Below are 21,184 nucleotides of genomic sequence, written 5' to 3'. Positions count from 1 at the left end.
CATACATACATACATACATACATACATACATACATACATACATACATATATATTTTTTTAGTTCATGCATTTTGTTTTTGAAGTAGTTTGATCAAACTGATTGAAAGATGCGTACATTTGTGCACATGCAATTTGATTTGAATCTACAGTTCAGTTATTCCAAAGCATAAGGATAATATTTAATAAAACTAGAATATTTGATATAAATCCTGTAACAGTTCAGGAGTTAATTGTGAAAAATTGTGGTTGCGAAGTTCTTCTTCTCTAATGGGCATTTGCTCAAAACATTATAGATTAACAGAAACATGTTTATAAATCCACAAGCTTTCCTCTAATGATGTCTGTTGAATAGTCATTTAAAATTGTATTTATATAAGTTAATGCCCAGTTTATACTGTGGCGAACCAAAGCAAACCTCCTATTAAAGAGTAATAAATCATTGCCRGGCCTAAACTTATGACCTCACCATCAAGTGTCAAAACAAGTTTGTGTTCCTCTTCAGGCTGATGTGTGAGCTTTAAATTAGTCCAAATTTGATCCTTAAGTTTTGTTTTCTAAAACTATATTTTTCTGCATCTTTATTTTTAACTTAATTGATATTCACATTATTCCTGAATTATTTGCTCAACATGTAATTTTCCAGGTATTGGAGCATGGGAGCACATCATGAAGATGAGATGCAAACCCTATACAAGACTGCAGGTMAGTTGACTCATTTAAGTGTGTGTGTGGGGAGCGGGTGTCTTGTGTTGTCCAGCATGTTCAAAGGTTTAGAAATATACCACTTTAAGACAGAAATAACTCAGTAATGCTAAGTATTTCCCCCAAAATTCCTCTGTTATGCAGCTTGAAGTTTGGCTAACGAGTCCTCCAGACCTTCAGATTTACTGGCATACTATATGTATTTCTGTCATCCATCAGTTGTGGCACCGTGCAATTAGTGGAGAGAAAAATCTRTGACACTCCGCTTCTACTCAGCCATCCAGATTAATCAGCAAGCAACACAATATAATCATGTATATATGTAATTGTTCACATTAAAATAGCAAAAGGTGGTTTCGTKTAACATGCATTTTGTTCATTCCTACGTGCAATTTATGTCTGTTCAGTAGCTTTGCAGAGCCTCTGGAACACAAAGTACCAACTGTACTTGAGGTATATTTWAAAAAAAAAGAAAAAAGCTGAATGCCTGGCACATTCAAAGCACTGGACGGCTCTCTGACTCTGCAAGTTTTATTTATTAAAGCCATGTTTTTTATGATGAGTAAATCATTCTGATGTTTCAAATTGCTACCTCCGCTCCCCGTCTTCTAATTAGGATGGCTCATGTGAACAACGGGGAGAGGATGAAAGATGTGGAGAGCGGTTGTTTGCTGCAGAGTGAACCCGCTTTACGGCTGCGGGCGCAGGCTTGGTCCCTCTTGTAAGATGTGGTCAGCGTGTACCAAACTCTTGACCGCAGGGTTTCTCTTTGGGCGCAATATGTCATCATGCAGTGCTTTGCAGTGATTATGGTAGTGTACCTCTCCCATTATATCTTCACTCTCCTGCCACTGTTTTGGCTTGTTTGGCCACCAGATTTCATTCATATACAGCTCAGTCATAGAACCAGCAGGTACGTCCTGCACATCAGCTTTAACTGATACGTTTCTGTGCCGCGAGGTGCTCGTTCCTCCAAAACTAGGCTTCAGGAGGAGGCAAGCGGTGTTTTCACACATTTGTTTGCTGTAAAGTTACAATGAATATTGTTTAAATCTTGCATAAAAAGCAATAACTTATTCAGGCCAAAAAGGCATCATTTCGCCAGCATTTAACAAAACCAAAACAATTTTTGGGCTGGTCTCAGTAAATCTCTCTTCCCAACCACTTATCACAATTTGCAAACCAACTACCATTAGTGGTTTTACTGCGGGGTATGCCCCCCTACTTTATGGCAAGAAAAAAAAAAGAGTGTGGCAGCATATTACTGCAGAATGATGGGTTTTGTCACCATAGTTGCAGGCCAGGAGCAGATTAACCTTGTACAAACACTTTTCATGTTTGACTCAAACAAGGTTCCAGAAGCCTGAAACTATATCTCAATTATGCCACTTTTAGTTGTGAATAAATATTGACTTCCCCTGTAGTGTGCACAAACATGTCACTTTTTTATTTGTCTTTCAAAGTAAATGTTTGACAAAGAAGATCCACATCAGAAAATATAATTCAGATCCCCCCGACCTCACKGAGTTGAATTGGAGCGAATTCAGCCGTCAATCAAATTGGGGTGGGGGGCTCTGACCCTCATCGCTTTGGGTGTAACTTTGTTGTGTTTAGCTCAATGAAATGCYGCCTCTCTGCCCAGCTCTATATAGGGAAAAGGAATTTATTTAAGCACAGACTTGTGAACCGCAGCCTATAATGAGTCTCTCATTTAGGTTTGGGATGCCTGTTCAGATGCCCTGATCACATTCGATAAGGAGGACCTGCTCGACGAGATGGCGTACATCGTGGAGAATGACATCGTTGTGGCCGCCATCACCAAACAGCTGGACGCTCTGTCTGGTAAGGACAGGATGCATGAATAAAACATAAAGTTCCATCCGCACAGTAGCGTTATTTATTTCCCATCTGCCTCGGAGTCTGGCGCCTAATGTCGCCGCATGTATCCCTTCCTGTCCTCAGGTTGTGTTTATTTGTCTTCATGATTGTTTTTAAAGACAAGCTCTTGGATCGGTCCATATTTTTCCTCCCAAGTTTTGGGAGTGCCGAACCTTGGCTCGCTCTGAGGACACGTGAAGTGGTCCAGTATTTAGAGCTGCCATGTGCTCCTGAGCTGTGCCACCTCCCAACACACAGTCAGTGACAGTGTGAAGTGTTGCGTTCCTGTTGACATCGGACCAGCAAATAAAACTCAGCTCTGCCGTGTGTATGACACTTTGACTGGCATATTTATAAACAGGTTTTTTTTTTTGCCTCATTGCTCCAGTGTGTCCGCTCCTCTCTGTCATTCTCATTTTTAGCTGTCGTGTTGTTACGCAGAAGATGCACTACATGAAGTGTGCGGTCCTCTCCAGCTGTTTTAAATGTAACCCTGCGCTCCAATAAGAGCCATATTCGACATCCGCACTGCAAGAACCAGGAGCTGCTCTGCGGACGGGTCTCGCTCCAAGTCGGCACGAGCCAAGCTTCAAATCCTTCCATGTGTGACATGTCCACAGGCTGATATTTTAGGAGCAGGGGCAGCTTTTGGTGTAAAATCTCAAAAACTGGAAGCGTCTCTGAAGAGCAGAGCTGGTAGATAAACACTATTAGTCGGCGTAATGCGGCAGGCCAAGACCATTAAGGAGATTGTCAAATGTGAAGCTTGGCAGCTAGCACGTGCCAGTGAGGGAAACCAGTGGTGTTTTATGGGGTGGTTTATAGATCTTTCCCCACATTGGCTGAAGGCTAGCCATCCTTTTTTATTTTTATTTTTTTCGAAAGCACTGATTTAGTAAGATGATTCATTCATCGGGCCAAATTTATCCCTTTTGAAGTAAAAAGGTCACACATCTTGACTTTTTATTTTTAGATCCCAGCTTTCTTTCCGCTCCTTCTCCACAGTAGTCACTCGCTGCTCTGCTTGTCTTGTTGTCAGATAACGTGCACGTTAAATACAAATCTAAAGTGGTGAAGTATACATGGCCCCTGCTCCACCACACAGCAGACTCCATCCCGTGGGTGCAGGTCACTTTGGCAAACGGAGAGACTCATCAAACGAAGCTTCTGGTAAATTTAATGTTCCCTCATAAAAGCTGTATTTTCCTTTTGTCTCTCGGCTTTTGATTTTTTTATTTATTTACTTTTTTACTTTTGATTTGTTTCGCAGATCGGTGCTGATGGGCCAAACTCCATGGTGAGGCAAAAACTAGGAATTCCCACGGTCAAGTGGAACTACGATCAGTCTGCTGTAGTTGCAGTGCTGCACCTGTCAGAGGTGAGTTTATAAGTGTGTAAAATAATGTCATATATTCGTCCCAATGCCTCCACACCTTTTTGAACATCTTTTTTTTTAATTTAGATTAAATATAGCCATGCAATGTATTGTAACAAAACTGAATCAATGTATTTGTGTTGCAGCCTACAGAGAACAATGTTGCATGGCAAAGATTCCTCCCAACAGGACCCATTGCAATGTTACCGGTGATTCTTTCATATATACTTTTTGCAAAAGCTCCATTTTCCTCACACATAATCCACCTGTCATTTTTATTTATTTTTTAAACTCCACTGATCCCTCTCTCTTTTACACTGCAGCTGTCAGACACAAAGAGCTCTCTAGTGTGGTCAACAAGCCCTCAGCTCGCAGAGGAGCTGCTGGAGCTGGACGAGGAGAGCTTTGTGGACGCCATCAACTCTGCCTTCGTGAGTCTGGCCGCGACCTTTCAAACTGCTGTTGCTGCATTCACAGTCACGTTTTAAAGCCTGTCAGCAAGGTGCTGCAAGATTTCTGGAGGTGTCCGGGATTCTCCAAACACCCACGTGTCGAGCCGTTTAGAGTGACTCACCCAAACAACTCGGTCATTGTTTAGCCCGGTCTGTACACAATATTTCCCTGCAGGAATGATGCACCTAAACATTTTTTTTTTTACGTTTGGAGACGCTCCGTTTTCCCAAGCTGGCTATTTTTACTTGGCCTGCTGATGGATGGGGTCACCACGGTTGAGTCACGTTTTGGTTTCAGGCCTGGTTTGCTAATTAAACCTGTGGTCTCCCAGTGTCGACCATTACTGCATGGAATGTTTTTCAAACAGAGCTAATTCAACTGCGTAGCCTGGCCGGCATCTTCTTTTAATTAGCCCAGCTCCCGAGGTCCCTGCCAAACCAGTTAGTTAGGAAGGAAAGTGGGGGAGGGGGTTCAGCTTTGCTCCTGTGTCAGCTAAATTCTCTGTCCACAAAAAAGGCTAATGTCTGTTTTCTCTCTCTTCTGCCCAATTCTCGTTCTTCTTGGCACATGCGCGTGCATTCGCGGACAGTGGAGTAATGAGAACCACTCGGATCTAATTGAGACGGCTGGCTCTGTGTTCCGGGGCACCCTGTCGGCCATCATGCCCTCGGCGGGCTCCCCTCGACAGCTTCCACCGAGCGTGGCAGGGATCGACCCGAAGAGCAGGGTCATGTTCCCGCTGGCTATGGGTCACGCCGCGGAGTACGTCAAGCACAGGGTAGCACTTATTGGGTAAGATGACGACACAGACCTCACATTACTGCTTTTCAGAAGTGGTTCCTCATGTGTCAGATGCATTGAGAGGTCACTTTTAAGACGAGAAGCAGCATGAAGTCTACTGAAAGGTTTTCGATTGTGGACATTTTTTATTTATATTTGCAGGGACGCAGCTCATCGTGTCCATCCGTTGGCGGGTCAAGGAGTCAACCTGGGATTTGGGGATGTGGCTTGCCTCACTCAGAAGTTAAGCCAGGCAGCTTTTAATGGAAAGGACCTGGGTCAGTGTGAGGAGAAAAAAAAAACACAACTCAGTGGTTTCCTTTGTTTTTTTCTGTTGCCACAGCTTGAACACTGTTGATTTAACCTTTAAGAAAGCAGCAGGTTGTACGTTGCTGCAYATTTGTTTTTTCATTTGTCCTCCCTCTTTAACTTCTGCTCGTGCAGGAGCGATACAGCACTTGTTAGAGTTCGAGACCGAACGCCAGCGGCACAATCTGCCCATGATGGCTGCAGTGGACCTCATGAAGCGGCTTTATTCCACCGACGCGGCTCCTGTGGTTCTCCTACGCACCTTTGGTCTGCAGGCCACCAACATGCTGCCAGCTTTAAAAGTAAGCCTCAACTGCAGCTACATCACAGCCAACCTGGACCTCACTGCGATCAAATCAACCCACCTGTCAAACCTAAGTCCCGCCCACACCACGACCCCACCCTCTACCCTCTCTCCTGATTACACGGAGCTTTACTGTAGCCGTGTCTATAATTTTAAGCGTTTCAACCTACTACTATGGCATCTAAGTTTAGCCCCAAATTTGGTGTTACCAAAAGTGTGTGGGTGGGGTAGCACGGCTGGCCCCGGGGCAGGGGACAGTGGTGTTGGCTTGCGTTTTCACACTCCTTTTATTACCCACCACTCGTGAAATGGTTTTATTTCCTACTAAGTGATTCAGACCAACATAACTGTAACTGGTCGCAGAGGCGTTTCACTATCGAGTTTAAAGTGACATTTTTCCATATGAAACGCTGAGTTCAGAAGTTTACAGGTCCCGTTTAGGGCTTGAAGTGCCACTCACTCATAAAAAGGCTGTTTAAAAGCACGATTCGAAGGTTGCACCATCTTTAAACTCCTGTTTCTTCTCTCTCCTCGCAGGAGCAGATCATGGAATACGCGAGCAAATGATCAACCTGCAGAGATCTTCGTTTTTTGAAGGATCAGCAATAAATTAAGCTTTAAGAGCCATAAAAGATGTCAATGTAAAGAAGTATAAATGAAAAACTCTTGATGTTTTAGTGTTTACTTTCATTATTTATGCTTTTTCATTACATCTATGAAAAAAGTTGGAATTAAACAATGAAACAGTAAGCACATTTTTCACATTTTATTAAAACATACATGTTCGGTAAATGCATGTGACAAGATTTATTAAAAACAGTTTATCAGATTATTGACACTAATGGTCAAAGATATTTCTCAGCGGCACAAGTTTTTTATGATGAAGCTGTTCCTGCCAAATAATTTCACTAAGTTTACATTGTGTATATACAGCAGTAGTAAGTGAATATGTTGAATATTGAGAAGACAGCATACTGTAGGCAAAATGTTCAAGAGTGATTATTGGATAAGAATAATAAAAATACTCTTACGTAAACTTTCCATTTTTTTACATTTGTACAATTCACAAGAAAGATGGAACAACAAAGTGAAGGAGGAATATTTTTCAGAAAGGTTTTTCTTTTTTTTGTTTTTAACAGAACTTGTTTAGTTTTCCATCAGTTGGTTGTAGTTTAAGCTGTTGGGTGCACATCTGCCCTTAGCGAGTGGTTTCTTTATTGCTAATTTAAAATACAGTTCAGGCCCCTGCTTTAAGGTTTCCAATCTAAAATAACAAAAACTGACTGCATCTTAAAACAACACCCTCTGTGAGAGGCTTCATTTGCCCCCTCCTGAATCATGGTGAACCCAACACTCATGAAGAATATGTACAACTCTGTAGAAGAAACCGAAGCGACTGTTCATGTCTCGAGCTACAATATCTGCAGTTAAAGTGTTTTGTGCAAAGTTGAGGGAGGGGGAATTTAAAAAAAAAGATGCTGCATGTTAGTCAACTGCTCTGTTTCCAATGATGTCTTACTTGTTTAATGCTAAGAGCAAATTAACAAGGGTGCTGTAAAAAAGAATTACTGCCGTAGAAAAGAGAAAATGACTTTACAAGCATCTAGAAAGACAATTGTGGTTGCAACTCCAGCAAATAGTGTCTAAATTTACTCCACTACGCCGCACGGCGCACACCAGGACCACAGTAAGCACCAAAACACCAAGACTCCCTGCCTTCAAAATACCCTCTACACACTTTACAGGCTGGCCAGGGATGGTTTTTCAGATCTGCCACCCATAAGGAATCAAAACATGTAAACGTTTTATAAAAAATATAAGTCAGCCCACCCATTGTGAACTCAAAATACAGTAGAAAAAAATGGCCTTATAAAAATATAGTGATTTCTTTGTTTCTTTTTTTTATAACAGTTCTTGAAGTGTTTGCAGGGTGATGAGGGGAGTGGTGGGTGAGGAAACCAGGTGGGAGTGGATAGATTTGAGGGTGAAAGGAGGCCCCACAGTGACAGACTGTCCCTCTCAGTGCCAGCTGCAACGACTGCCAGCTGTTCTTATTGGATGTTGAAGTTTCTGAAGAAGTCGAAGGTGGCGCCGAGGGCCCAGCTCGTCTCCACGTTGTTCACTTTCTTGGCCAGCTGTTGAGTGAAAGAAGAGGTTCTCCGTCAAAAACCGCATTGGAAATATTTTCTCTTAATGCACACCTTTCTGTCTCTTACCTGCAGCACGGTGCTCTCCTTGAAGCCGAAGCCCTCCTTTAGCAGGCAGGTGATATATGTCATATCCATGCAGAGGAAGGGGCTGATTGCGCCATATTTGGTCATTTTGTTGCATACTGCAAACAAAAGAACAGGTTCTGTTAAATAAATACAATCATCTTTACCAAAAATGCTCCACCTGGTAAGAAAAAGAAGAGCTTTTCTAACCCCAGTGCTACATGATTACAAGATGRCCTTTTCTGTTTAGCTTGGTTGGATAACCATGGAGGTGTGAGCAGTGCGGCTGAGGGTCAGCACGGGGGCTGCGGGTGGGCGAAACGTGTGTGTGTGTGCGTGTCGGTGTGTTTGAGCTTCCAGGTGGCGTGTGGCTGTCAGGTGCCCTTCTGCCTGCAGACACCTTCAGCTCGGCGTCGAGCTAGACTCACTCCATGAGACAATGTTCTCACAAACCAAACTGCCCTTTTATAGACACGCCAAGTCATTCCTACGAACTATAAACAAGGTTCTACAGTGCAACTATCAGAGGGGGAAAAAACAGGTTATCCCTCCTTAAAGGGCCAGTGACATGATTATTATTCAAATACAAAAGTCAAAGAAAACATCTTTATATTTAAGAAAGTTGGAACAATACACACRATTTTACCAATTTTGTCCCTTAACTGGCATGTTTTCTTTTGAACTTGGCTCAGCCAAAGTGAWACAGGAAGTGACATCAAAGGGGAACTCTTTAATAAAGAAAGCTCCCTGGTCTTTGTTTATTGAAACAACACTATTTGAACTCTGACTCGTCTTCATCTCTCTCTGATAGTGACTCAAAATAATCTTAAGAAACATCAGATTCTTCTCTACAGTTTGTATTATTAGCTGTTGTAGCAACACTCTGTTCACATGCAGACATTCCTCTTTGACATCACTTCCTGTTACTTWACTGGCAAATATCTCAACAAYTGTTCATCTCAGCAACATGAAATTTCTTTTGCAAAATTTTATCACTGTCCTCTTTTTAAAAATGCATTCATATGTATTACAAAAATTTGATGTCACAGGCACTTTAAGGGTCATTTTGACCCAGGAACAGCAGGAGGGTTAGACCTACCCAACCACTAATCATTTTAGTTATAACCTCTCACCTTCTTTGGCTTTCTTCTTAAAGTCTCTGACTTCGACCGCACCACCTCGGTTGCCTTGTGTGCAGAAAACAAGCATGCAATTAGATTTGTGCAAGAGATTATAATTAGCATAAAAGATAATGAAAGGTGCCACTCACTGACGAGGCCCGTTTCCACAGCTCTGTCGTAATAGTGTGAGAAAGCGTAGAAGACGCTGCTGCCCTTCACTTCATACGGCTGGTGGAATAAACCTTTGATGACCCTTTGGACCTCGTAGTAGCACAATTTGTAGCCTGCGTAGCCTGAGGGCAAGATAAGAGAGAAGACACATTAAAGTCTGAAGAATGGTTTTACTTGACACAGCTGCAACAATGGCTGGAATGCAACCAGGAGCCTGACTCCGAGGTCAGCGGGCGGTTTTGAAAGCTTAGGGGTTCACCAGATTATATACGAGGGAAGCCCCAGAAGGACAAGTTTCACACGGCCCCAAGAGTACAGCCGATTCAATTGTGCCGGCGCAAACCAAGCGCTGACAAGAGCGGCAGTTAGCGTGGCCCTGTTGTGCTGCCTATTTTTTACCACATAATTGTGAGCAGGCCAGATCAAGCTGCTCTTTACACACCGAAAAAAATAACATGTCAGGGACAAGCCCGGCATCTTTTGGCTACTTGACTGTGGTATGGGAGGGACTGCCTTATTTGTGAAGTGAACTGACAGCCTTCTTTTTCTTTTAAATACAAGGTTGATGACAAGATAATTGTTCAAGTGGGAACACAGAGAAATGGAGGATGACAAAACATGTGTTTGGTGCCAAGATTAAAGGGACTTCGGCTGATATATGCTCTCATGTGAGTTTGTATTGTGCTGTACTCTATTGTGTTGCTGAGCTGAGAGAGGAATGTGGGAATTGTTTGGGCCCAAGGCACCGGGACAGCATTCAAAACCGCAGGAAGCTTTTATCTTACCGCCTGGAATCCCGCTAACTTTGTAGGTGCTTCCTGCAAAAGTCACTTCTTCTCTGAATTTTTTCGGGAGGCAGGAGCTTGTGAAGATTTTCCAATCCAGGCCTGGGAAAACAAAAACAAGAGAAGAGCGTTTGGCCTCGCGTTGAACTTTTTCAAGGCAAGGTGAGAACAAGGACAGGATACTCTACCATCAGCTCCCAGAGCTCCAAGAGTTGCTAGGCGGGCCGCGACTATGCCATTTCCAAGGTAGCTATTAAAGGATGACACAAAATATGTTTTGGCTCTCAAATCTCAAGAAAACATACATCAGCATAATTTGGTTTGGGTTTTTACCTGTGTGTGTAGAGCTCGTATGTGTTGTTGAACAGGTTGAAGCTGGCGGTGTAAGAGGGTGGAGCTGTTTCGATGGTTTTCTGTTGAATTAACGAGACATTAGTGATTTTTTTTGTTAATATTAAAAGGAAATGTGTTTAAAAACCACATCAAATATTTAATTCACCTTTGATTTTGGAAGGAATGTGATCTGTGTGGATCCTCCGCCCAAATCCAGAATTCCGACAGTTCTTTTTGTGTTGGAGTACAGATGGCCTGGGTGAAGCAAGCAGAAGACGAAACTCTTAAAACCAGTTTGAAGGCATTTAAGCAACAATTTGCTTCATTTAAAAGTCCCAACAATCAGAATGGTGTATTTTAAAGATCAAATTCTAGAAGAGAGAAAATCTCTTGTTTTAAATAAATGAAGCAATGTGAACAGTTTTTGCAATCTGTTTGGAGCCCGGTCGTTTAAATACATCTCCAGAAAAGAGACAAGTCTTTCACTGCAGGGCTAATGTGCACACAGGTGCCTCCTAACCACTAACACCACCATAGCAAAACACTTACCAGTAAGGAAGTTCACCGTGACCCAGGCAAGGACTCCTAAAACCACACAGACACATAAAAAAAGGTCTGAATTAGTCAATTCCCCACGAAAGCTGAATGTGTTGAAACACAATAAAGACAAGTTTTAGAGGAGATTGTTGAGATTCTTGTAAAGAGATTTACTAAAGAGCCACTGTTTTATATGGACAGGTAAAGAACAAATTTATTTTTTTACCTTCCTTTGCTCCATTCATGATAGAAACACATTTTTCTGGCACATAGAAAGGAGATTCTTCAAACACCTCTCGTACCTGTGGAAAAGATTCAGTTTTGTTTAGATTTAAAAATCCACTGAATGAGTCACAGTTATTAAGACTACATGCTTAAATATTTTTTCTGCTGCCTTTGCCCCTATCGTCTACTCTTATGCTGTATCTTCAATGGAAAAAAAATTGTCTTTTTACGTTTAGAGATTTTTTTATGTGAACTTATTGCCTTTGGGTGTTTTAGAGTGACAGATAACCAAGCCACAAACATGGCTGGAACAGCAGCCCGTATAATACTTAAAATACCAAATATGGTTGCTCCGCACAACCCAACAACAGCTGTTCTTTCCTACAGGATAGCCACCAAATGGGCAGACTTGCTGCCTTTTTCGTTTAGTGACACTTGTAAGCACTTAGTGGTTTTCTCATCCCGATCCCTGGTGGGACGGCTGCTCCTCGGGCCAAACTGTGTTGAGGGCAGAAGCGGAAGACGTGCCTCACCTCATCCAGCAGGGCATTGGCCTTTTCTACGGGCAGCAGCCGCAGGCCCGCCGTGGCTTTCAGGACCACTGGTGTCCTTTTCCACTCCTCCTCTGGCACCGTCTTCTTGGCAATCTTCAGCAGCTGACGGATGGTGTTCCCACCCTGCAGAATGCAACGAAAAGATGCTTCATCCTCTAACCAAACCATTTTTCCCCCTTTCGTTTTTTTAAGAGAAACTCAAATATGTGCATGACTGAAGAGGAATCCTTGCATCACATGAACCCAGCCCAAAGAAAATCCAAGTGGTTTAGTGGTGAGCAACTCCCTGCTACCTGAAAATGAGTGATGGATGGATTTACATACCTCTTCAGGGTTGTCCTTATATTCAGACAGTCCAGGTTTCACAGCGTGGAACATTTCATTGTCCAGAACTGGCAGTTCAACTAAAAAAAAATTAAAATAGAATAAAAAGTCAGGGAACAGATCATAGACCCTCTAAAATAATAATAAAAAGTCTTACAAGGTTTAATACTGTTTTTATGAGTCTTTTTAAAACCAACTACTCAGTTTTACAAGTTTTAAAGCAGTGCTTCCCACACAGTTGAGTCAGACAAGCTAATTAAAAGTCGTCCTCTGCTACTTTTAGACTGCACTCCCTGCCCTGGCACCGCGCAGAGCGGGGAGGCGCAGGCGCGGCGGCTGCGACAAGTGCGCATCCCCTGCTCCGGCCACAGCTTACCTGGATCCTTCTGAATGAACTTGTAGATGTGGATCCTGGTCCCGGTGCTGCCGGCGTCAAACATCACCCCGTAGAACACCCGCGGCGTGGTGAAGGGCTCGTGCGCGGCGGCGGCGGGGTGCTGCGCCTGGAACGTGTGGAGGGTCTCCGGGGCGGGGTGCACCACCTCGGGCACCGGGTGGAACGCCTCGGGGATCTGGTGGACGACGGCGGGGGCCGGGTGGAAGACCTCGGGAACGGCGGGCCGCGCGACTTCGGGCGCGCGGTTGGACACGTCCGGCAGGAGGTTGTCGGTGTTGCTGGCCGCGGACTCCCGGTAGCGGTAGTGGGGGACGTAGCGGTGGTGGCGGTAGTAGGTCGCCTCCGCGCAAAGGCTCCCGGCCAGGAGCCACAGAGTGAGGATGAGGATGGCCATTGTGTCCAGAGCCCGGGCAGGAGGAGGTGGAGGAGGAGAGATGCTGGAGGCTGAGAGAGGAGTGGAGACGGAAGGAGGCAGAGTGGATGCAACACTCGGGGCTGTCCGGTCATCACATCACCCTATTTAAAGCCATCAGGGCCTGGCACGGAGCCGCGGGGAGAGCAGCCATCCACCAATCCTGGGGCAGTCCATCCCAAGTCCCCCTCCTCCCCTCCACACCCTCCAAAGAGAGGACTCACTACCTGCAGCCTCCCCCCTTCTTTTTTTTACATAATTAGATTTATTTTTGGCTGTGTCTCTCCTCCTCTTATTTACTGCTTAATCTGAAGCCAAATGGGGGTGAAAAAAAAGTAGAAAGGAGCTTTCTAAAGATGTAAAAAATAATTTATGCCTCTCAGTGATAGAAAAAAAAGGCCCTAAAATACTCATTAAAGGGTGTGCTTAAAAGCTTGTTCTGGAGCTCGACTGAGAAATTCCTTCACGCCGTCACTKTTGGAGCTTTTATAATTTCAGAAGTGTTTTAATTTTGTAGCCGCTAAAATTATGTGTGATGTAGATTTTTTTATTCCATTTCCTCCTATAAATGCCCATCTGATATATTTTTTTGTTTTCACTAAAAGTAAACATCTTCTAATGTTTGAACGTACATTAACTTTATTATTATAATTGTTTCTTCCTGAACAAAGTCATTTAGTGGCAACTTACTTAATCATTGGTGTAGATTTTCAGTTAGTCGGCTATGACAAAGTCTAAAAAGTTTTAAAACTTGTCTAATATTGTAGGCGTTTAGATTTAGGGGTGTGGGGCTTTAAACTGCTCTCTTTGTGCAGCTACATCCATGGGCCGATTTATTTCTCTCCCCTCCTTCCTGAGGATCATTAGGATTTTTCAATTAAACAGCATTTTTTTAAATCTATTTTTATTTATTTTTTTTTACAAAAACTCAAAGTCTTTCCACAGTTTTGCAACAATCTGCAGCTGTTTCATCAACCTTTTTTTAAAAAAAAAATGCAAATCTGACTTGCACTCCAGCTGCAATAAAAGTGAAAAGAATGTCAGCAATCATCTCACTCCTACTCATCTCTTCGTTAACCACAGGGTTTCCAAGGGTAAAATATTTAGGCTGCGAGGCACGTTTCACGAGAGAATGCACGAAAAGCACGACTTTCTCCACTTTTAGGTGGGATTTTGGATCCTTTAAGGCCGCCTTCTCGTGCAGGAGATCCCCACAGCAGGGGAGGAGAGAGGTTTAAAAAGAAAAAGAAAAACCAAACACATAAACCTTATATGAACTGAAAATTGTGCCTGGCTGTGATATTTTTCCACCCACTTTGTATCAACAGAGAGATGACAGAGTTCTGAAGCAAGGAGTCAACAGGAACATCCCTGCAGAACTGACCCGGCCTCAACTCGCTGTTCGGACTCGTGCAAAGACGTGGTGCTGATGGTCTTCCCTGCCAGGAGGGCAAAAAAAGGGGGTGGGGGGGATGAGGGGCAGAGCTGATGTCGATGAGCACACACACACACACACACACAGAAAAAGTGCAGGAAGTCCACGGTGAGGACAATGTGGGGAGGGTGGGGCTTGGCACCAGCCTGTGCCCTTCATGCCATTCCACTCCCTGGACACTCAACTGTGCAAAGCACTGTTCCAACGCTGTAATTTGGACTAAAAATATTGGACTTTCTTTCCTCCTTTCCTTTTTTTGTAAATACTGTGGCTCCCTTTTTTTTTTTTTTTTTTGATTTTGTGGCTCACCAGAATGGTCGTTCGCCCTTATCAAAGTGTGCATGTGCAGAACCTCTCGCTGACTTGGTGCTCGTGGGTCTTTAACTTCCTAAAACGGTGTTAATGCATCCTYCGAGAAAAAAAAAMCCCTCAAATGTTTCATTTTGGAGTTAATTTTAAAACCTTCTGAAGTACGTACAAACAATTCCTGAGCGTAATGTTGCGATTAATATGTAGAACGTGCAATATTTGGATAGCAGTAATCCACTTAAGTACAGTGGTTCTGCCAGGAATCACACCTTATTTAGTCTTAACATACCTGTAATCATTTTGTAACTGTAAAGGGATGCAACAGCAGCTTGGCTCTAAATAAAAAAAAAATGACTCAAGCTTCCAAATCAAACAACAKCGATATGTAGAAACGTGTTTATATTTGTTGAAAGAGCGTGTAGAAAAAATGCAATACTGAAGTGGTGCAAGAAGTTTAACCATTATACATGTCGAAGACATGACACAGCACAATACACACACACCTACACACACGCGCGCTGCAATAAACTAGAGTCCGTTTCAAGGTTTGGTATCTTGTTTCAAGTTAACTGAAACCCTAAAAGCACGAGAAAAGGCCCCAGCTTTGTAATCTACACTCTGCTGTATATCATTAATATGCTGCAATGTTGCCCTCAGGAATGCCATGTTTGTGGGTGTCCTACACCAACAAGTCCATTGAAGAGGCCCAAACCTTGTCATTACAATTCCAGTGATAATGACAGCTTTGAAAAGCTCAGGGTTATTTCAGTTTTCTCTCCTCACTGTCATAGCAATTACCTTTAAATTTAGTCTTCAAACTCTCTCCGTGATGCTAGAGCGCAGATCGACCCTATATGATTCAGTTTACAGTAGCTACACCCAACACGCTTCCAGTTTTGTGTTTAATTTTTTTTTCTTCTTCTTTGATAAATAATCAACTCTGGACACTCAGGCTCCTGCTTGCAGGAAGGCTGAACAAGATGACGGAGAGAAATTTAGCGGTTTCGGCCTGAATTATAACCTGCCTTTACATTGTTTCTGTTGGACGGGCTCCTTCGAAGATGTAAGCCAAGCTGCACTGATCTCAGTGCTTTTCCCATAACTTCGACAGAAAACAACGGCCAGGATGGCAATGGGGAATAAACACAGTTCTTTTTAGGACAACACGAACAATACTGCTGACGGGAGCCAAATGTACCTCATGTTATCATGTGGGAAGAGACCGTGTGTAAACAGATCCTGTGTGATGGAGCTGCAGCGTGAGAAAACTGTAATTACAAGAAAAGTGACATACAGCCTGTCTTGAGAACATGCATCTGACTCCCGTGAGCTAAAGTGATTGGTTTATTGACAGAGACAGAAATATACAGTCCTAGCAAAACAAATAAAACAGATTTTAAATTCAGGTTTTTGCATTTAAATCTTAAAAAAAAAACAACCAAGCACAGTCTTTGAAAAACCAATCTGTCCGCATCAATCTCCAGACGTGTATTTTACCTGCTAAAGCGGAGATTGACGGAGGAAATCCTTCCAAAACAAACAACTGAATTAAAGGTTTAAGGTTTAGGCCCAAAGAAAGCATCACAAAGGAAAATTGCAAAACTTTGGTGAAGTCATCTGTTTGCAGGTTTGCATGCAGTCATTACAATTCAAGGATTTGCGAGCAGTTTCACTCACTTTTTCCTAATTCAGGCCTAGCCGCTGTACTTTCTCTCTCTGTGTCGTCTAGAGACGCTGTAGTAAAAGTTCTGTAACCTAAATGAGGATTTATTGTTTCAGATGTCGTGCAAAATGGGTTTTAGTCAGGGCTTTTGGAAAGAATTTGGTGATACGATACATATCACAATACAGGGGTCACAATATGATACATCACATGATATTGCAATATTGTAAGCGAGGCGAAACACTTTTTTCTCCGGAAGATTCAATTTTTTAAAATGCAGTTTAAAGAGCCCACCATGCTTTACATGCATACAATCTGATTAAATTCTGTTAATGTTTATGCAATCAGAGGAAATCTGAACAGTGAGAACTGCATTTGTACTTCACATTTCTTCTTACATCCATGAATAAAGCTTGGACTGAAAATGAGTATGTTGCTTTTGAGAATATACACTACCAGGAAATGAAATATCGCAATATATCAGCAATTCCATATTACCTCATGCCCCTAGTTTCAGTGCAGTTCCATGAAATTTTGGAGTTGGCTGGAAAAAAAGCACAGTTGCAACCAAAAGTTAAGACATAAACAAATGTCAGGCATGTTTGCAAAGAAATCAATGAATCCATCTATCTCAGAAGCACAGATACCACCATGCTTAGACAGCTGGTACAGTGTTCCTATAGGTTTTAAAGCCTGCCTTGAATCAGGGTCACTAAAAGGCCTTGGCCTTCAAATTTAAAGACTTCGTAGAACCTTCTGCCTCACTTATCACTATTTTTAGGTGAATATGTTGAGCCCCGTGCAAAACAGCATTTCCCGTTTTCWATAATTAACTTCTGTTAAGTTAAGATCTATAAGTTGAACCTGGACATGTTTGGTTTCGATAGAAAGCTAAGAATCTTGGCTAAAATTTCATGGAAACTATTGAAGGAAATTTTGTAACTGATTAATGAGCAGAGCTGCTCTGTTTTGTTTGGGTTTTTATCTCAAGCTCTTACGCTGGCCTACTGAATACTGTGAACCTGACTGGAGTCAGAAGATTGCAAATAAAGTTTTAAGAAGAAATCCAGCTGATTCCTGTTTATTCGGACATATAATTTTGAACAACGCATGTTATATTTACATTTACCAAACACAGTTCAAATGACAAGCAGTTGAATCAGAAAGTAAACAAACTGTACAAAATKGGATTGTTGCAAATCTGTAAAGGAAAAAAAATTGACATTTGTTTTTAAGCAATTCAAAGTAGATACCAAAATGTGTTGTAAAGTGTGTTGAAAGCTTTTTTTTTACTTGATTTTTAGTGAATGTGGTCCAACTGAAGTCAAATATAATTTCTCATCATCATTATATAATATATGTGGAGACAAAACAAATGTTTAGATAATCTTTCAAAAGAACAAACATTCAATAACAAGTATTTTCAGGCAGGTAAGGAAAAATAAATAAATTTTGCAATTAAAAACGTAACATTTATTGATGGTACCAGCATGGTTTGTCCTGTGCAGAATGACAAAACGTTAAATTATTTCTTTACTAAAACATCTGTAACTTTGCTACAGTTTATTTTAGCTGCATGAATCTTTGCACAAGAAATATCCACATGTGGGTTTGTGGTTTCCAAGAGTTTTAGCCTGATTCATTATGGTTTTAAATGTTCTATTGTCTAATGAAAAAAATATTCAGACGGGAGGGAAATCTTTTTAAAAAATGATGCTCCATCCTCAATATCTCTAAAACAACAGCAGATGTTTTAATACTTACACTTCTAATAAAATCTCCAAAGTGTTAGCTTTATTTTGATACCAAAATTATTTATTATTAGAGTTTGTAAATGCTGAGATACACTCAGTTACATTTCAGCATGGTATTTCAAGCAAAACCACTGGGGGTGAAGAGGTTAAACCATGAATGTGTAGCTGGGATTCAGAAAAAAATATAGTTTGTAGAGCCAATTATTTTTTWAAAACATCAATTAAGTTGTACTATGTTGTATATAATCATTCCACCCTGAAAACAAAACTGCTGAAATAAATAAATCAACAAAGGCCCCACATGATGAAGAGTGCTTGTAACTCTATCTATGGCTGTAGTCTGATATCATGCATCTCCATGTCAACAGTCAAACAAACCTTGACAGCTTCTTCTTCTCTGCCTCTCTGCTTCCTCAGTGGAGTTAAAGTGTCGTAGCGGTGATGACGCCGAAAGCCCCCAAAGTGAAGCGGGTAAAAGGCGGGTAAGTGTAGCTGGAGCTCTGCTGATACGTTCACGTGCAAACTTCTGCCACAGTTTGTGTTGTTGTTGTTGTTGTTGTTGTTGTTGTTTCATCTGGTCCCCAGGAAAGGAAAGAAAAATGGCAAACACAATTCCAAGCAGGAGAAGGAGTCGGACGTGGAGAGGGTCAGGGCCAACACGGCTCTCTGGGAGCTGCGGTTAAAGGTCACCCACCAGGACCTGTCCGAGTGTCGGGAGGAGCACCACAAGCTGGCCCGCGTCAACGAGCAGCTCAGCAACCAGCTGCGTCGAACCGAGAAGGACTCCATCGACATGACCGGGTTCTGGCAGAAACAGGTTGAAGAGAGGGATGATGAGGTCTGACTTCCCTTTTCACTCATGTATAGTATGTGTTAAACAAAAATGTGTTTGTATGTTATAATGAGGAAAATTGTTGAATTGAGTGAATAAACTTATTGATTGATTGATTGATTGATTGACTGCTGGAGACCAGTTTAAATCTGTAAAATAACAATTTATCTGGGCAATTGTCTTGGGTATGGAAGCCCATTTCCGCAACCCTGATTAAAAAAAAAATGAAACTTGTATCTCATAATTATGTTTTTTTTTTTGTTTATTTTTTCTTCAGAGTGGCAGATATGAGCGTTCATAGTTTTGCATAAATGTTATGTTTTTGAACAGTGGTGTCCAAAGTCGGTCCTCAAGGGTCGGTGTCCTGCATGTTTTAGGTGCTGCCCTGGTTCAACACAGCTGAACCTAGGAGTGCTTAATTAATGGGCCTCTGCAGACCTTGGTGGCAAACTGAGAAGGTAAATCATCGATTTGAATCAGCTGTGTTGAAGCAGGGACAAATCTAAAACTTGCAGGAGACCGGCCCTTGAGGACCGGAGTTGGACATGCCTGTTTTAGAATYTAACACAGGCTAATTCATTTAGGCTTCTGTTGGTTTGATCCTAGCTACTTTGAAAGAAAATGTATAAATACTATACCTTGCCTAAAGTTTACAAGCACTACACCACTTCTCCAGCATCATTRAAGCGCCTGTGACATGCATATMAATGAAATACAAGAAGTCAAAGAAAATATATTTTTATGTAAGAAACTTGGCATAATACACATGATTTTACAYATTATGTCACATAATTGCCATGTTTTCTTTTGAACTTGCCTCAACTAAAGTGAAACAGGAAGTGACATCAAAGGGGAACTCTTTGAGAAAGAAAACAGTTTTTTGTTTACTKAAACAATATTATTTGAACYACGACTCTTTCTCATCTCTCTATGATAGTGATTAAAATAATTTAAAGAAACCTTAGATTATACTCTACAGTCTATTGTTAGCCATAGTAGCAAYGCTCTGTTCACAGTCAGACATTCCCCTTTGACATCACTTCCTGTTCCTTCACATGCAAGTATCTCAACAAATGTTCATTTCAGCAGCATGAAATCTTTTTTACAATATTTTATCAATGTTATCTTTCCGAAAATGCATTTATATTTATTACAAAAATTTGATGTCACAGACACTTTAATCCTCATTCTACGAAAGTGCTGAGCCCATGTTACCAAAAACTATGGCGGTCACGTGGTTGTTCGGCATTTGTTTTCGCACAGACATTTAGCCCTGAGCTCCTGGGAAACCCCTCCCGCTGAATACGTCACGGCATGGAGTTTCCTCCCGCTACAGYCAACAATGCAGAAATAAAAGTCAGACTCGTCACTCACCCAGTGTTATTTATCCACAATCTGTCCCGATTAAAGCTCCACAGTATTTATCAGTCAGATTCCTCAGTGCACAACGTCTGTTTTATCTCCATTCATGAGTTTTTCATGGTTTGACTATCTTTATAAAACTCTGCTTCCTGGTAATGACTCTGAAAGCAAGTCTTTTTTTTAACCGAGTGTCCGAGCGCTTTCAGCACAAACAAACACRCCCACAAACTTCAGACCAATCACACGTTACCGTYRTAGCGGGATGGGGGATAAAAAGTTCTGCTGGCGGGTTGTGCCAAAAGGGCCGGCTGAGTTGACGCTGAGAACACCGGTGAGGTAATTTTCGTCATGAAACTGYGACAATCCGTGCCGATTTCGGCAGTTCAGAGGGGATGTGAATGTGGCTTTACGTTTGCTATCTCATAATTTTGAGATAGCTAGCCTAAGTCATAATTATGAGATAGTATCTCATAATTTTGAGATACAGTAGCTCAGTCCAGTGGCGGATCTAGGATTTTTCAGTGTAATGGGCCATCAAGGGGCCACAATATTCATAGAGGGGCCAAGTGTTTGTTCAACATCCTTGCACACAAATCCCCAGTTTTTGTAAGGTTTATACATTTAATCAGTCACACGTGTTCAAACAACAAAGCTTGCACAGTAAATTCTCCTTATCAATTTTACACAATATTTTTTACTGTAAATAAATTAAATACTCTCAATCACACATGTGAGAAAATTTAGCCATCGTTGTCAGTAAAAACATTTTTTCTGCAGGATTGTTCAAATAGAAAAAGACTTCTGTAAGCTTGCTTCATGCTGGACTGTTCTATTTGACTCACTGGCACCTCTAGTGGTTGGAAATGGAACTGCAGCTGCCTACATTGTTCTTGGGCAAAGGCAGGGGCACTTCAGGGGGGCCAATCAGATTTCAGATGGAGCCAATGTCCCTGTGT

General features: G+C 41.9%; 3 protein-coding genes across 3 annotated transcripts in view; 2 read left to right on the top strand and 1 right to left on the bottom strand.

Annotated features, from left to right (window-relative positions):
• coq6 (coenzyme Q6 monooxygenase) overlaps window positions 1-6,551 on the top strand; it is a 16,356-nt gene extending 9,805 nt beyond the window's left edge. Inside the window, exons 3-12 of the mRNA XM_014013003.1 lie at window positions 644-702; window positions 2,418-2,544; window positions 3,620-3,750; window positions 3,851-3,958; window positions 4,102-4,164; window positions 4,279-4,386; window positions 4,998-5,200; window positions 5,351-5,466; window positions 5,633-5,799; window positions 6,339-6,551. Coding sequence (XP_013868457.1) covers window positions 644-702; window positions 2,418-2,544; window positions 3,620-3,750; window positions 3,851-3,958; window positions 4,102-4,164; window positions 4,279-4,386; window positions 4,998-5,200; window positions 5,351-5,466; window positions 5,633-5,799; window positions 6,339-6,368 — 1,112 coding nt within the window. The 3' untranslated portion in view covers window positions 6,369-6,551. The remainder of the gene's footprint in view (window positions 1-643; window positions 703-2,417; window positions 2,545-3,619; window positions 3,751-3,850; window positions 3,959-4,101; window positions 4,165-4,278; window positions 4,387-4,997; window positions 5,201-5,350; window positions 5,467-5,632; window positions 5,800-6,338) is intronic.
• A 1-nt stretch (window position 6,552) lies between these two features.
• On the bottom strand, window positions 6,553-13,069 carry entpd5a (ectonucleoside triphosphate diphosphohydrolase 5a). The gene is made up of 13 exons (XM_014012990.1): window positions 12,441-13,069; window positions 12,065-12,144; window positions 11,720-11,863; window positions 11,188-11,263; window positions 10,974-11,009; window positions 10,591-10,679; window positions 10,425-10,504; window positions 10,280-10,341; window positions 10,092-10,193; window positions 9,285-9,428; window positions 9,148-9,201; window positions 8,018-8,133; window positions 6,553-7,936 (listed from the first exon to the last, which is right to left on the bottom strand). The coding sequence occupies exons 1-13, from the start codon at window positions 12,853-12,855 to the stop codon at window positions 7,853-7,855; spliced, it is 1,482 nt and encodes a 493-aa protein (XP_013868444.1). The 5' UTR covers window positions 12,856-13,069; the 3' UTR covers window positions 6,553-7,852.
• bbof1a (basal body orientation factor 1a) overlaps window positions 10,264-21,184 on the top strand; it is a 19,596-nt gene continuing 8,675 nt past the window's right edge. The window contains exons 1-3 of the mRNA XM_014013015.1: window positions 10,264-10,337; window positions 18,452-18,516; window positions 18,620-18,872. Of these exons, the coding sequence (XP_013868469.1) occupies window positions 18,476-18,516; window positions 18,620-18,872 (294 nt within the window). The 5' untranslated portion in view covers window positions 10,264-10,337; window positions 18,452-18,475. The remainder of the gene's footprint in view (window positions 10,338-18,451; window positions 18,517-18,619; window positions 18,873-21,184) is intronic.

This window comes from Austrofundulus limnaeus, unplaced genomic scaffold (assembly GCF_001266775.1).
Source record: "Austrofundulus limnaeus strain Quisiro unplaced genomic scaffold, Austrofundulus_limnaeus-1.0 Scaffold2, whole genome shotgun sequence".
Taxonomy (NCBI): domain Eukaryota; kingdom Metazoa; phylum Chordata; class Actinopteri; order Cyprinodontiformes; family Rivulidae; genus Austrofundulus; species Austrofundulus limnaeus.
This window is presented reverse-complemented; position numbering and strand designations above follow the sequence as displayed.

Excerpts from the sequence above, each read along its gene's own strand:
- entpd5a (XM_014012990.1), bottom strand. The coding sequence starts at position 12,855 with ATGGCCATCCTCATCCTCACTCTGTGGCTCCTGGCCGGGAGCCTTTGC. Across the intron at positions 10,342-10,424 it reads TACGAGCTCTACACACACAG|CTACCTTGGAAATGGCATAG; the intron begins GTAAAAACCCAA and ends ATCCTTTAATAG. Across the intron at positions 7,937-8,017 it reads AGGAGAGCACCGTGCTGCAG|CTGGCCAAGAAAGTGAACAA; the intron begins GTAAGAGACAGA and ends TTCACTCAACAG.